The 15901-nt window shown below is 36.4% G+C and overlaps 1 protein-coding gene across 8 annotated transcripts in view; it reads left to right on the top strand.

Annotated features, from left to right (window-relative positions):
- The window catches only part of SOX5 (SRY-box transcription factor 5), a 1032593-nt gene that overhangs the window by 992243 nt on the left and 24449 nt on the right, over nt 1–15901 (top strand). For all 8 annotated transcript variants that reach the window (XM_073020544.1, XM_073020543.1, XM_073020542.1 and 5 more), the window contains one exon: nt 4462–4607. In XM_073020544.1, the coding sequence (XP_072876645.1) occupies nt 4462–4607 (146 nt within the window). The remainder of the gene's footprint in view (nt 1–4461; nt 4608–15901) is intronic.

Below are 15901 nucleotides of genomic sequence, written 5' to 3'. Positions count from 1 at the left end.
TTCTGCCTCTGAAAAAATATATAAAGGGCCTTTTGAGTTAAGAAAAACAAAAATTTTGAGAATATTTTTGGTAATGGTTAAGAAGAAACATCGAAGCATAAAACATTGAATTGTAGGCCAGGTATGGTGGCTCACGCCTGTAATCCTGGCACTTTGGGAGGCCAAGGCAGGAGAATGGTGTGAATCCAGGAGTTCTAGACCAGCCTGGGCAACATAGCAAGACTCCATCTCTACCAAAACTTAAAAAGTAACTGGGGGTAGTAGTGCCCATAGTCCCAGCTACTCAGGAGGTTGAGGCAGGTGGATTGCTTGAGCCCAGAAGTTCAAGTTTGCAGTGAGCTATGATCATGCCACTGCACTCCAGCCTGGGTGAGACCTTGTTTCAAAAATAAATAAATAAATAAAACTATAGTGAATTTAACAAAGTTACAGAATCTCACAAATTTCTTACTCTAACCCACATTTTCCAAATCTCATTTGAGATGTTAACTGGAAGTTATATTGACCTTTGCCATCTCATTTTCCTCTTAAGACTGAGGTTCACCAAACCTCTCCATACACATGCCCTCCCATATGATCCTGACTTTAGATGCAATTGTTGCTTGAATCTATAATGAAGGCAGAATAAAATGTATCTATCAGATAGCCATTATGTGTCTCTTTGGCCTTTATGGTCTGATGCCCATTTAACTGAACCTCTGTGCCAGCCAAGGAATGACATCCCCTCACAGATTGCATCATAATAGTCAAAGCCATGTTAACAAGAGTGCTAAGAGTGAACATATAGGGAAAATGAAAGTGTAAAGAGTAAAGAAAGGAGTCTAACATCTTTTCCTGCCTCTGTAGATACCACGTGCTATTTCTTCCTTCACATGTATTATTTTGTCTAATTCTTCCATCAACTTTACCTTCATTTTGTAGTTAAGGGAAGTGAAAACTTAGATTGAGCATTAAATTTGTCAAATATCACACTTACCAAGAACTGGAAATCCCAGATCCAGTTGAATCCAATTTCCAAATTCTACTTATTTTACTCTGCCATTTTATAAAGTGACAGTTACTGAATAACTTTCATTGACCACTTATTATGATGAAAGACTATATTCCCTCACTTAATCTTGACATTTCTGTTATCTAGTGAGTGTTATCCCTATTTAATTTCTGAGAAGTTACTCATAAGTTACTTGCAACTTAGAAAAGTAAAATAACTTATATAATGTATATAGCTAGTAAGTGTCAAAGCTAAGATTTTAATTCAGGCTTGCCCAGCTCCAGAACACAGGCTTTTTCTAATAATTGGAATCTTGAATCAAAATCTAAGGGTTAGGTGAAGGAAGGGTTCCAGGCAGGGATACAAACACAGAGGAGAGGCAGTGAGGAAAAAGGAACAATGCTAAAATGAGATTCAATAATGAGAGGATGGTCAATGCTGTCATCCCTCTCAAGAAATGGAAAATGTCCTTCGGATTTATTGGACAACTAAAGACCAATAGCAACAGAAACAAGACTGCAGTGAGAACTGGAGAGTAGGGAGGGAATGGGAGATTATGAGATAATGCATCTTTGAGAGGCTTGACTTCAAAGATAAAAAGAGAAACAGTGTTGGAAAGAGGGCAAAACAAAGTTAAAGAAGACACTTTATTTGCTTGTTTTAGGAGAAAAGAGAACCTTAAGTATCTACAGGTTGAGGTGGTAGAGAGGGTAGAGACAATTAGATAGATGATGCAAATGAGAAACAGAATAATCAATGAAGAAGTATAGAAATCTAGAACTCTTATTAGGAGATTTGCCTTGATTGAAAGCGAAGGGACCATTTTTATTGAAACAGGAGGAGCAAAATAGGCATAAATGGACATAAATTTGAAGGCAGCAGAAGCTAAGAGTGTGGGTAGGGTCAGGAAGGTGAGAGTTCAGCCTTACTGCTTTTTGCAAAATCAGATGCAAGGCCATTTGCTGAGAGAGACGGAGTCAGCAGGGTTAAGGATTTGGTGACTATGAGGAGAACAAACTGTAAAGAACCAGCAAACAATCCTATTAAGATTGAATGTTGTCATATATAAATGGCTTTATGATTTAACATAGCAGACAAATGTTAACATTTCATATAGCCTTGTAACTAAAACTCAAGAGTCTCTAAAAGCAAGAATGTTTATTTTAAAGTGAACAGTTATTTCTACCTGCACAGAAACACACATCTCAAATTGGAAATAACCATTACAGAACATAGGTCTGTCAGTTACTCCCCCTCATAATAATTTACATTCCTCTGGCATCTATATTAATCATTTTTCCTACACAATGTTATCTTGGCAGTCCCTAAAAAGCATAAAGAATTCATGCTTTTATTCAGTGCCATGTGCCAAGCCATTTCAAATATATTTGTGTTCTGGAGAAGCTAATTAGACTACATAGAAGCTAAATAGACTACAAAAATGTATGATGCCAGGTTGCGTATAAACAGGGGTTAGAGCATAGGAAAATCAGACTGATCCTCTTAAGATATTACTAAATGAACATATACCAAGACCGTCACGGTCATGTAAGAGTTGTATTTCTATCTAGAGTAATATTGTTCATGAACAAGTTGAAGAATTATACATTAAGAATGATGTACAGGAGATCCAAATTAGGATGTTGAGGATAATAAAATACAACCATCTTTTACAGTAAATATTAGCCCTGAAGATCTGTTCTAGGTTTAGAGTTGTTTTCAAATCACTGTTATGTTTATAATGAGCAGAGATGTTTTGTTCTTTGAATAAGTTCCAATGAATTTAGCTCTGAAAAGCAAAATATATAATCACTCTCAAGCTTCCCTTTTCTATCGCCTACACTGGAACTTTTCTTTCTGCCTCAAAGAGATCAGAGGACCAGGTCTACTCTGCGCATAGTAACAGGGGAAAAGGCATGGATCATTTAGAAACCTGCCAGCACTGAAGTACTGCATCAGTTTCTGACATCAGTTTCTTCAATAGAAACGTTTAAGCAGCAAGAAAATATTCTGTTTTTTGGCAATCAGCAGATCAGATAGAAGAGTCTAGCAATACAACAAGGATGTGTAATCTGACATGATTAGACAAGGCTCTTAGTACCAGAACATTCATAATTGAGACAAAGAGTATTAATAACACTTTCCTAACACGGCAGTTAGCCATTTTATATTTCCTTTCTTTAATCTTAGTGTTTTTCAACAAATCATGGGATTTAATAGCGTGTTTTGGCAGATTAGAGGATTTATGGCCCAGATGTTTTTTGTTCTAAAAATGGATTAGGGTGTAAAGTTTGCTGGAATCCATGGAACATGTTGAGGCAAGCCGGTCATTTTATGTGTGATTAGTGCCTGCCTTCTGTCTCACAGTCCCTCCATCTGTCACAATTCACCAATGGATCTGGTTAGATTTAGCCTCGTGTCACAAACAAGTCCCTTTTCTGGGCAATTTCATATTACAGATTCATTTTATGCCATTTTATGCCCTAGTTAAAAGATAGGGAGAGAGGAAGATGAGATATTAGCTTTTCTTTAAATACTTGCAAAACAATCTTTTTCTGTCAGTATTCTATTCTAATATAATGCAAATCATCATACTAATATGCATCAAATAAATAAATGACCAGTGTTAAAAATAAAATTAAATAAAAATTAGTTTTGGTTGTTACATCTGTTATTCTGTAAAAGCAATATTTTGGTAGTGTATATTACTAACTATGGACTGTGGAGTTGCATGCATAAGCTGATCGTTTGGCCATCTTATTAAGAGTGTGAATTAAGTGTGACTATAGTTAAGAGTAGCCACAATTTCTTATCAAACAATTACAGGTGCTTGGTTACATTCTGCACTTGAAATTTAGCCTAACTATTACAAGTTTGCATCCATAGCAAACCACTGCCACCTGTGGTTTATTTCACCATAAATGGATTTTTAGGAAGAAAATGTTCTTCAGTCGGTTAGTAATGATTTATTTCTTCTGTATATAACAAACCTAATAGTGCTATACAGACCCTCTTAAGTGGCCTTTCTAATACTAGGAGAGACTCAATAATCATAGTTATAATTATGAATACCTAAATCCTGTGCTAAAATTCAAAAGTTCCTTGCAGGAAAAAAAAATTAAAAATGGGTTTCGTATTTGCACTACAAAATAATATTCGAATAATAACTAAAGCATTTACTTAAAAAATACATCTTCAACTTCTTTCAAAATAGTTGGAAACAACCATATTTCACTTAGGTATTATATTTTTATTACAGATATTTGAACATATTGGAAACATGTTTATGTATGACTATATGAATCAGTCATTGTCAATTATTCATTCATTCATTTTAGATAAATCCCATGGAGAAATCATTATAGGCCGGACGCTAGCTGTTACCAAGAAAAGAAGTGATTTTTATGGTTACAGGCTAGCCTAGACATGCATTTATACAAAAGATATCCTTTGATCTGTCTCATGTTCAGGTTACTTAAATGACCATGATGCTGTCACCAAGGCAATCCAAGAAGCTCGGCAAATGAAGGAGCAACTTCGACGGGAACAACAGGTGCTTGATGGGAAGGTGGCTGTTGTGAACAGTCTGGGTCTCAATAACTGCCGGACAGAAAAGGTCAGTTCATAACATAACTTACTTTCTAGAAATACTTAATTAAATCGCCTGATGCTTTTTAAAATATATATATATATATTTCCATCTTCTTCTTATCCTCAGAATGATTCTCTGTCCCTTTTCTCCCTCCATTAATATAGATGGCCTCATCACCTTCCTAATCAAAACCATCTGGAAATAGAAAGAGTTATAATTCTCTTGATCCATCTCCAAACCTTATGGACAATGAATATCCCCTTTTACGCCACCAGCTTGTATTAAAACAAAATGGCATTTGAAATATCTGAGTCTGACTAAAAGTTTTGCTTTGCAGAGATGCTTAACTTGTATTTGAGGATGAGCTGGATTTGAAATGCTGAATCTTCCTTAATCAGCATAAGCTTGGATGATATCCATGCTCATATTCTAAGTATTTAGGATCCTGAGCTTGTCATAATATGTTTCCAGCGTAAAGCACTGTCAAGTGTTAGATGAGTTCATGACTGGAAATTTTGACTTTATTATAAAACAAAATGTACTTATTAAAAACTTTGACATTATTTGTATTATAACTAAGGCCAGTGAAACTTCTGAATTTGAGAGACAATGATTTCAAGCCCTTTTGTCTAAGCATACATGGTGTTTTATTTAGAAAAATATTATAAGTTGTAAAATCCTCAGAATTATGTACTTTTGGAATATTTGATATGTTTTAAATTGAAATTTTAAAATGTTACCCAGTCCTCTTTACAGAATCCTCTAGATAAATAGATCCAGTAGAGAAGAGAAAAAATGATCAGCTACTTAGCAATAACTGGAAAGTTAATCATAATAGGAAGCTTATGAGTCAAACAGAATTGTCCAGAATGAGCAGATTGCTAATTTGGATAGCTTTCTAGTTTCCCAGGTTTTATGTGGAGTTTGATGTATAATCACTAAGAAGCTGGCAATCTGCATAGTGAAGGTGAAATGTATGGGTGATCCTGTCACAACTGCTCTTTCCCTGGTCCTAATATGGTAAAAATTAAGGATGGAGAAATGATTTCAATTCTATTGTGTGTCCAGAGGGGAGAGCAAAGGATAGATCAGTATACATCCCTTGCAGTCTTACAACATAAGACGTGTGACATTGGTGTCCTGAGAAGGGCACATTTTTATAGCTAAGCACCAAAAGGAAGGGGGAAAGCAACGTGACAGTTCTAAAGAAGGAATGATAGCAAGCATAAAGGAATTTATATTCAAATATTTAAACATTCTTGAAAGGATGCATGAACAGAAATTCCTTTTCTCTGCTCCCCACGTAGAAATGAGTTTAACACTCAGCCAGATGCTAATGCAAAGTGACTCAAGCTATTCCTCGCAAGCATAGCTAAATTGCCGTTATTTGTTAAGCGCATTGAATTCAGCTGTGGATACAGCAGTTGGTTGCATTCAGCAAGCATCTGTACGCTTTTTTTTTTTTAAATCCTCCAAAGCAGAGACAACTCTACCTATCTCCCCCTTCTCTTCCCCAGTGCTGGCTGGGAATTGTCAAGTGACAACCGACCAAATCCTTTTGGACAGGAAGCCTTCATCCTGAGTTCTGTATACTTGCAAAGCAGGCCTTGTGGTTGAATCAGGGAGCCCATTAAAAGTACTTTGATGGTATGGAAATTCATCTTCATGAAGCTCCTAGGCCCCTAAGCAGCGTGCTGTTTAGCTGTGGTTACAGATCAGTCATTCACATTGGAGGGCAATAATTGTGCTGACGGCTTGTAAGGCAATGGAAGTACATAAAATAATCCTAGGCCCTCCACCATGGCACTGTGAGTTAATCTTCTCTAATACAGATCAGCTGTTGTTCTAACACATGACTTTATGCTGGCTCCAGTGACTCTGCACAGTCTTTTGATTAAATAACAGGAGTGGAACCATCTGCATTCACTTTATTCCATACTTGTCCATTGTTAGGCGACCTTATTGCCACTTCTCGTTCCATCTCCACAGTCATACTTTATTTCTCTGATTAGCACCTCCTGCTTGGGTTGCAGGAGTGAGAGTTGCCTCTGTTGATAACTACTGCTTCAATTTTCCTTTCTCTTTCGTACTGTTATAACAACTTTTTAAAAAACTGTTTTTGAAATAATACCTGCCAAAACCTGTTGGACAGTTAAGATGTCTCTGTTCTCAAGGAGATCTTCATTCCTGAATCTCTTCATCATGTATTTTCAATGCAGTTGAGTTACATCTTGAACTATAGTCTTATAATTTGAGTTTTTAAGTGAAAAACTTAAATTATGGAAATGAAGTAGTTTCATTATTATAATAGTATGACAAACTCTTGTAATATAAAAGGAAACCTTCTCAATCAAAGGATCTGAATTATCTCATCCCTTATGTTACCCTGACACCTGAAAATGAAATTGAGATTATTGAAACTCTTTGAAGCAGGTATTACTCTAGTTTGGGGTTGACTTTTCCTGTTGAAATAACTTGGGTGTCATTTCTAGAATATTAATGATCAATCTATGTCTGTGTAAGTCATGAAAATGAGATAATAATGTCACACATATCTTTTAATTAGTAATTATTCAACATTAGCACATGCTATGTATTAGAGACTGTGGTATGTACTGGAGGTATTGTATTAAACCAGAAAATATGAGTTCTGCCTTTATAGAGCTTACAGTTTGGATCAAATTATTATTTGACTGTTACTCATTATGTATTTATGTGTGTGAGCCCACCCATAGGGATTGAATAAAGACCCCATATTGCTTACCATATCAAATCAGTTATATACTTGAGTTGACAAAGGTAGATGTTCTCTCTCACATTAACCATGTATTTATGCATATTGTGTTATTTTTCTAATACTTATCTTTTTATTAGACTTTTATAATCACTCAGTATTATCTGTGGCCAATAAATATGTGGATTAGTAATTGGTTTGAAGTTTTGCCGTAGTGTTTAGTGAAAGACGTAAAAATATATGATCAATTCCTCTTACATTTTGCACTATCATCTTATATCACTTGAATCCCAAAATAAGGGCATTTTTTTCTGTCTAAAGGAATACTGCTGGCCAGGCACGGTGACTCACGCCTGTAATCCCAGCACTTTGGGTGGCCGAGGCGGGTGGATCATGAGGTCAGGAGCTCAAAACCAGCCTGGCCAATATGGTGAAACCCTATCTCTACTAAAGATACAAAAAAATGACCCGAGCATGGTGGTGCATGCCTGTAATCCCAGCTACTCAGGAGGCTGAGGCAGGAGAACTGCTTGAACCTGGAAGGCGGAGGTTGCAGTGAGCCAAGATTGCACCATTGCACTCCAACCTGGGCAACAGGGCGAGACTCCATCTCAAATAATAATAATAATAATAATAATAATAATAATAATAATAATACTCCTAACTTCCTAAACCCAGAAAATACGTGTAAGGTAAAGATTGAGAGAGACAAAGCAAAAAGAAAGAAGGAAAGGAACTGGGAGAAAGGAAAAAAAGAAAAGAAGTTCAGCCTGGTGCTTTACATCAACCTAAAAGATACTATGACCTGAGCTCCAGATGATTGAAATCTTGTGGTGGAGATCTGTTTTCTTGGGTACACAGCCTTATACACATTAACTTTTCTTCGTATCTCAAATAGCCAGCCACGTGGTTATCCCAGCTAGAAGGTCTTAATTCTGAAAAGCTGTAATTGGGCAGTGAAAACAATTAGAGGTGTGAAGATAGGGACCGATGATTTCTCAGTGATATGTACCAAAACACATCATGAAAGTCATTTTTACTGAAACACATTTTACTGGAAGACTTCTAAGAGACTTTTTTTAATTTCTTTACGTTTCTTGGAAGTGTTTCAGCATACCCAAGAACCGTGTGTGTCAGGTTTCTTGGAAACTCTGGGACACAATATAATTTATAATTGTCATCTCTGGTTAATTGTAGACTGATTGTATATTCAAATAATGTTATCTTTTGCCACATGGCTTTGTTACAGATTAGTGTTGTGGATGAAAAGGTGAGCTTCTCAGGTATGAAGGAACAGAAAGAAGCCTCTCATATTTTGTTTTGTAAAAAACACACTTTGCTTCATTACCACCTAGATGGCACAATTTTGTTCACAGAGTCAAGTACAGGTTCTTGAGCTTGTGTTTGAAAGTATCCATATTAATAAGAGATTATAAAAAGCTCAGTTTTTGTTGTCCTGATCCCACCAGACAGTGTTAATACAATAGAGAACCAGTGCACTCAGCTGAAATAAGAAATAGACCAGAAGCTTTTCCGTTTGTGTCACTCACTCCAAATATAGTTATCCTGGGGAGACTGTACCTATACTGTCATAGCTGTTAGGAATGAGTTTCACTACATGTATCAGGAAACCTGAATATGGTAGCTTAAATAGTGATTCATGGCCAGGCATGGTGGCTCACGCCTGTCATCCCAGCACTTTGGGAGGCCGAGACGGGCAGATCACCTGAGGTTGGGAGTTAGAGACCAGCCTGACCAACATGGTGAAACTCCGTCTCTACTAAAAAATACAAAATTAACCAGGCATAGTGGCGCTTGCCTGTAATCCCAGCTACTCAAGAGGCTGAGGCAGGAGAATCACTTGAACCTGGGAGGCGGAGGTTGTGGTGAGCCAAGATCGCGCCACTGCACTCCAGCCTGGGCAACAAGAGTGAAACTCCGTTCCAAAAAAATTTAAAAAAAAAAATAGTGATTCATTTTTATCACATAATGAAGTTCAGGAGTAGGAGTTTGGTGGCATTAGTTCATCAACTTGATATCGGAGTTGAAATCTGTGATTCTCTTGTCTATTCCCTTTGGGTCACAAAATGGTTGCTGCACCTGCAGCTATCCCATCGCATGAAGGCAAGCAGATTCAGAAGGAGAAGTCATTTTCTCTTTGCTAACTTCAGTCTTCATTCATATGGGGGTATTTCATTCCTCTTCTCAAGCTGACTTCCACACACATCTCATTGGCTAGAACTGGGTCATGTGAACATCTTTAAGACCATTACTGGCCAAAGGAAAAGAGATTGCTTTAAATTGATCATGAATTATTTTTTACCACTAAAGTAGACAGCTAATCCTATCTTCTGTGAGATCAAGGGATTATCTTCAGATCAAAGGTAATGTTAGCTGGGAAGAAAAGAAGGACAATGGCTGTTGGGTATGAAAAGGCGATTGTCAGCCACAGGCATATTATAAACATGATATCAAAGCTCTCAAATATTTCCTTCATGAGACTGGTTGGTTTTGTTTGTTTTATAATTGTTGCCATCTATCTGTCTTTTGCTCTTCCACTATTACATGTCCAGGGTCTTTTTCTTTTTTTTTTTTTTTCCACCGAGGCGAAGTCTCGGTCTGTCACCCAGGCTGGAGTGCAATGGCACGATCCTGGCTCACTGCACGCTCTGCCTCCAGGGTTCAAGTGATTCTTCTGCTTCAGCCTCCTGAGTAGCTGGGACTACCGGTGTGTGCCACCACGCCTGGCTAATTTTTTGTATTATTAGTAGAGTCAGTGTTTCGCCATGGTAGCCAGGATGCTGTTAATCTCCTGACCTCATGATCCGCCCGCCTTGACCTCCCAAAGCGCTGGGATGACAGGCGTGAGCCAATGTGCCTGGACCATGTCCAGGGTTCTTATACCTTGTCTGGGGTTCACGAAGAATTAAATGACACACAAGCATGTGCACAAGAAGACTTTGCTTGATGACAGGTTAAATCTATAAAAGTGTATTCACATACACGCCGTATACATGTTAAGACCAACTTCTGTATTGCTTTTCTTATGTAAAACAGATGTCACTCACAAAAATAAGCATGCATATGTGTGCATATATTTCTTAAGGAAGAGAATTTATTCACTGAACATTAATTGCCTACAGTGTACCTGGAATATAAACACATAATGCATGCTATGAATTCATCTATCATTGTAAATCATAGCTGGAAAAATGTCTTACTTTTTCTGCTGAGCTTTAGTGAAAATTCTTTGTAATTTTCTGTCAAATAAGGTGTAAATTTGGTAAATAACGTGTATATTTTAATTAAGAATTGACTCAATAATGACAGTAGTTTCATTTTTGACCCTTTCTGAGTCATATTCATAAGAAGCCTCACCACAGACCATATAGGCTGATTGTAAACAAAGGTTAATTTTTTTCTGTCTGGCACTTGGAAACTCGTCCATTACACCCACTTCTTTCCTGCCATTGTCAACCCTCTTCTTTCCCTTTAACAGAGTGCCAAACATGAAATGACAGTGACCAATGTTGACTTAATGTGGATGTTTAATAATGAAAAAAAGTATGTCATTCCCAGCATTAGTTACAAATGGCAATAAGTGTATCGGATGGCAGCCCTGTAATAATTTTACATCCATCATTCTTTCCTGATGCTTCGCTGGCCATCTGATGGATGGGGCCAGCAGTGTTAACTCTTCGGAAACTGACACAATGTATGTAGTTCAGCATTATCTAACACATGTTCCTTCCCTTAGATAAGGAGAAGGCCTGTGAGGAATTGTGCATTACAGGTTTTTGCTTTAAAAAAGTGAATATGAAGGAACCCATGCCTCTCCAGTAGTGGAAGATGCTTCAATGAATGATTTACGGATGGGTTTTATAAATGTTGCCTTTAGCTAAAATGAATTCTAAAAGTCAAATTAGAAATAGATATTTCAATAGCTAGAGAAAAATTGTATAAAGGAAGTAGGCATGTTAGGTAAATCCTTCTGGAGAAAAGTAAGATAGACCCTTGCAACAGTGTGTGGTAAAGCAGATTTTACTAGGGGTGTGTGTGTTTCTAAAACACGTTCCCAATGTGTTAAATCCTCTGGTTAGAATTTGCCTAAGAACAAATTAAAATAACATAAGTAATTAGTATTTTCTCTTTTTAAAGTGAGCATATATTATTTTTAATCTCTACATTTACATGTAATTATTTATTTGGTGACTTTAATTAAAAGATACGCAAAACCCGAAGTTGAATATTTGCCTTCTTATTATTGGAGTCTCTCTACTCTGAAAATGTATATAAAATGAAAGGGAAATGGCTTTCTAAGCAACTGATTATTAGAACATCTAGACCAGCTTTTTATATGCAAGTTGGCATTTGATCCTTAGGTTTTCTTTCCTTTTGTTTTTCATTCATAAAACCTTCTTAATTCTGAGTGTCTTAGCTAGGGAACACTTCTTATGGGACAGGACGGGAGAGGAAAACCCCTTAGTGAATATTATCAGCACAGAGCAGCCAGTTTTGAAAGACCATGACAAAAAGGCAAATAGGTATTATGTCATCACTATCCATCACTCTGTATGTCATCCTTTCAATAATTCCAATCGACATTCTCGACAGGCTGATGCAAGCTAAAGGAGCTGTTTGTTTTTAGAAATTGAGTATAGGCTGTCTGTAGCCTTTTGTTCTAGACGATTTTCTTCTGTGTCTTTTCATTTCTTTCTCTCTATTTCTTTTCTTTTTGGGGGTATTTAATTGAAATACATGCCGAGTTTGCAGACTGCAAAGATCAGAGCTGTTTTCGTCCAGCAGTGGTAACTATGCATTAAACATTTTGATTTGTTTGAGCTTGAAGTTTAGTCCTTTTTTGCCATTTGCTTCATGGAGTTTGTGTATATTTACAGCCTCTGCATTTAATGGCCACATGCCTTATTTTCACAGATGGCCAGTGGAAGACTTTTTCTTTCTCTTAGTATAGCCTGCTTTCAGTTTCGCTGCATTTGTCACAGTGCCACTACTTGCAGCTAGCAAGTGCCCACGCTTGGTGGGGAGCAATTATGGTGTGAGTTTTTAAGGAGCTTTTTAAAGGTTTTTTTTTTTTTTTTCCAGTAAACTTTTTATGGTTTAATTTTCTAGCCTAGAAAAGCTGTGCATGTTTTCAAACAGAGAGTCTTGTGTTCTTTACATCATTCTGGTAGAGGGGTTAGTGTAGGATGGTCCAATAAAATGAGACTCATAGGGCATGCCAAATTGGGCTTTCAGAGAGACACCCACAGGCCTCTCTGATGATTGAAATTGTCTATTTGTTTAGGGATTCGAGGATACACTCACAATAGTACTCCTGAAAAAATAAGTTTGAAAACACCGTGTATAGAATGATGTCGATATTTTTTAAAGTCTATTTCCATAATGCATAGATAAAAGACTGAAAGAATATACAACAAAATGTCAGCAGTAGTTATGCCAAGGTTATGGGGTTGTACGTTTTCATATGTATTTCCGCATTTCTGAATTTTCTAATTTTCAGTAAGTAAAGTAAGACTCACTTTTGTTGTTGGGCCAGAATTGCTCTTTATAAAAGCCTGGCCTATCAAAGAGAGGTCATCCTTTTCCCCCTTGATTCCTTCCTTCTCCTCAAGATCAAACAGCTGCCCTCAAGACACTTACACATTAAGACACTGAAATAATTAAGGAGAAGTTTGTTTTGCAGTTATCCTATATATTTACTAGATAGATTCTTTATTATATTTATTGCAAGCTATTTTACCAGTATGGATTTAAAGCTATTAGGAAAATACGAGGAATGTAGCGTTTATTTAAAGGGTCTCACTGAATCCTTCCAATCACATCTCTTCTCTTTTACAAATAAAAAAGACTTGCTTATGCCTGTGTCATAGGAGTATAACAGCTATTGATATTTATTTTGTACCTTAACATTTTCTCAGGGCTTTCCCATCATATTTTGGTCTCACTCCGTAGTGTAAGTAGAACAGTATTCTTTGATTAAAACATCTTTTTAAACTTGAGGTTTGAGAAGACTAGAGGAATTCAAGGGGTAGATCAGTCTTTCAACTGAACTCTTACAGCTCAAAGCCCAGTCTCTTTTCTAATGGAATATGGAGAGGGAATTCCAGAAAGTAACCCAGTTCCTGTTCAATTCGCTTGTGCCCCAGCATTGGTCATGTGTAGTCCTCAGCACATTTTTGAGACTTGATCAAAAATATTCCATTTAAGTAATCACCATCTCCACAATCTGTACATCTGGTTTCCAAATCTTCATTTTTCCTGCTTTTACTCCTTCCTTCCTTCTTCCTGTCTTCACTGTGCACCAAACCCCATCACTGGAGAATAAGCCAAGAAAGCAAAAACAATATACTCAATCCTAGTTACTTTGTTTCTCCTAGCAGCTCTGATAAAACAAGTGATGAAGTTTCAGCTGTTCATTAAAAAGAGATTTAAAATATCTATTCTAATATATATTTTTCTCTCTCTGTATTTAAAACTACCATGGATAGTTGAAAAGAGAACTTTAACCCTGGTATGTCTGTTTCTATTGTCAGACCCAGCATTTCTGAACCAAGTCATGACTCTTTAAAGTGGTCTGATTATATTTATTTAACTGAAGTAACTACTGGCTACTGAGGCTACATTTGTAAGAATGCTGACAGTTTTATAGCTTTTATTCAATGAAAAAGAAAATTTGAAAAAAGTAATCCTATATGTTTCTGTAGCTCAGTAACTGAGTTACCCATTGTTTATAGAATAATTATCATCAGATAACATTCCACTTTTGTGTTTACATTTGTGTGGCCCTCCCACCAACTGGACATCCTGTGTAGGTTGCAAATTCTATTATTTTTCTTAGTTGGCCTCCTGATTTTCTCACATTAACCCTTCTGATTTGACTCAGTATGTATAATACGTCTGTCTGCCACGGTTTGGAAGAACAACACAACCTTTTCTTTAGATGTTGGCTGTAGCTTGACCATATATAAAGACATTTAAAATCCCAGGTTTTGTTTTTTCCCCTCCTGCCTCCCTTCTTCCACATATACACACCATAAGCACCATCATGACAAAGAAGCAAGGGCCTGTATTTTACTGTGATAGTATTCTTGTGTAAAGTTCTTCGTGAATTCTTTGTTTCCTATACATTCTTTTGAGTAACTTTTCTGTACATTACACATCCAGGCCATAGGGATTTTTTCCTCCCTGTGGCAGTGGTTTTCTGTTTTAAGGACTGAATTTGTAATATTGAATGGGGATGTTTAAGTGTGTCTTTAACAAGGTACCTGAATTTGTAAGTCTAATTACTGTTGGATAGTCTCTTCACAAAATATGTCCAAAAAGCAATCAGATTTTTGTTTTTTTCATAATTTGAAATGTCTTCCTTGAATTTAAGAAAAGAATTATGGAATTATTGATTACAAAACCATAGCTTTAAGTGTTGAAACTTGTTAATGACTTTTGAGAAAATTTATCTTTTATGAATAGAGAACGTATAAAAATATGACAAATTACACAAGAACCTGAAAAAGAGACTTCAGTGGAGTGTAAAGGAAATATCAGCAATAGTTGTCTTTAAATACCTTGCACATCTCCATGTTTAAAAAGAATCAAAGCCTGTTTTCTGTGAGATATATGTCAAAACAGTTTTGTTATATTGAGTTCAGTCAAGTAGGACATAAAATCATAGAATTGAAGGTTTGAAAGAAAATGAAAAGGGCCTATCATTCAACCTTGAATTGCCTCTTCAGTATCTGTAATATGCTAGGCAGGTAGTCATATGTCCACCACTTGAAAATCTCTAGGAAGGTGGAAATTTCTTCCATCTGGAGACAGCCCGTTCAATGGATAGACAGCTCTGACTATTAGATCTCTCTTCTTTCAGTAGTTCATTATCTTTCACCTGGTAACTTAGTCTTTGATCAGTGTTCTATCTCCTAACTACATATGGACAAACTCTATCTCTATTTCACAAACAATAGCTGTTTATTCTTTTTAAACGTGGAGGTTCTTAAGATATTTAAAGACAATGATTGTTGATTTTTTCTTCCTACTCTACTCAAACCCTTTTTTTCAGTATCCTGTGTAATTTCTTCATTATGACAACAAGGTTTAATAGATAGGAGGATGCTCAAAAACTGAGTTAAACTGAGTTAAGTCCAAACAATTATTGTCATTGAGTTTCCCTGGTCTGCATTCCAACACCTATTTAAAAAGAAAATGAGGCCGTTATAACATTATTTTAGTGAATCCATACCAACTTCCTATCATTACCACAGCCTCTACCAAGAGCTCTGAACTAATCTTATATAGGTAACCCCATCTTTTCTGGAGTATACATTAGGTGCTAAAGTCATATTTCTTCAAATTTCTTTCTTTCTTCATAAAAATCAAAATTAGATATTTGTCATCAGTTTTGAAATATTCCTCCCATTTTAAAATCACTTCTTTGAAAATCATTAATAAGGATTCATCAGTATTATCAAGTCATTTTAAGATCTTGAAAAGTTATTCACCTAGATCAAAACTCTCAAATTTCTACACTGTGTGTTTCTGAACCATCTTTGACTTTGTAGTACTGCTT

Source organism: Chlorocebus sabaeus, chromosome 11, assembly GCF_047675955.1.
Source record: "Chlorocebus sabaeus isolate Y175 chromosome 11, mChlSab1.0.hap1, whole genome shotgun sequence".
Lineage (NCBI taxonomy): Eukaryota > Metazoa > Chordata > Mammalia > Primates > Cercopithecidae > Chlorocebus > Chlorocebus sabaeus.
This window is presented reverse-complemented; position numbering and strand designations above follow the sequence as displayed.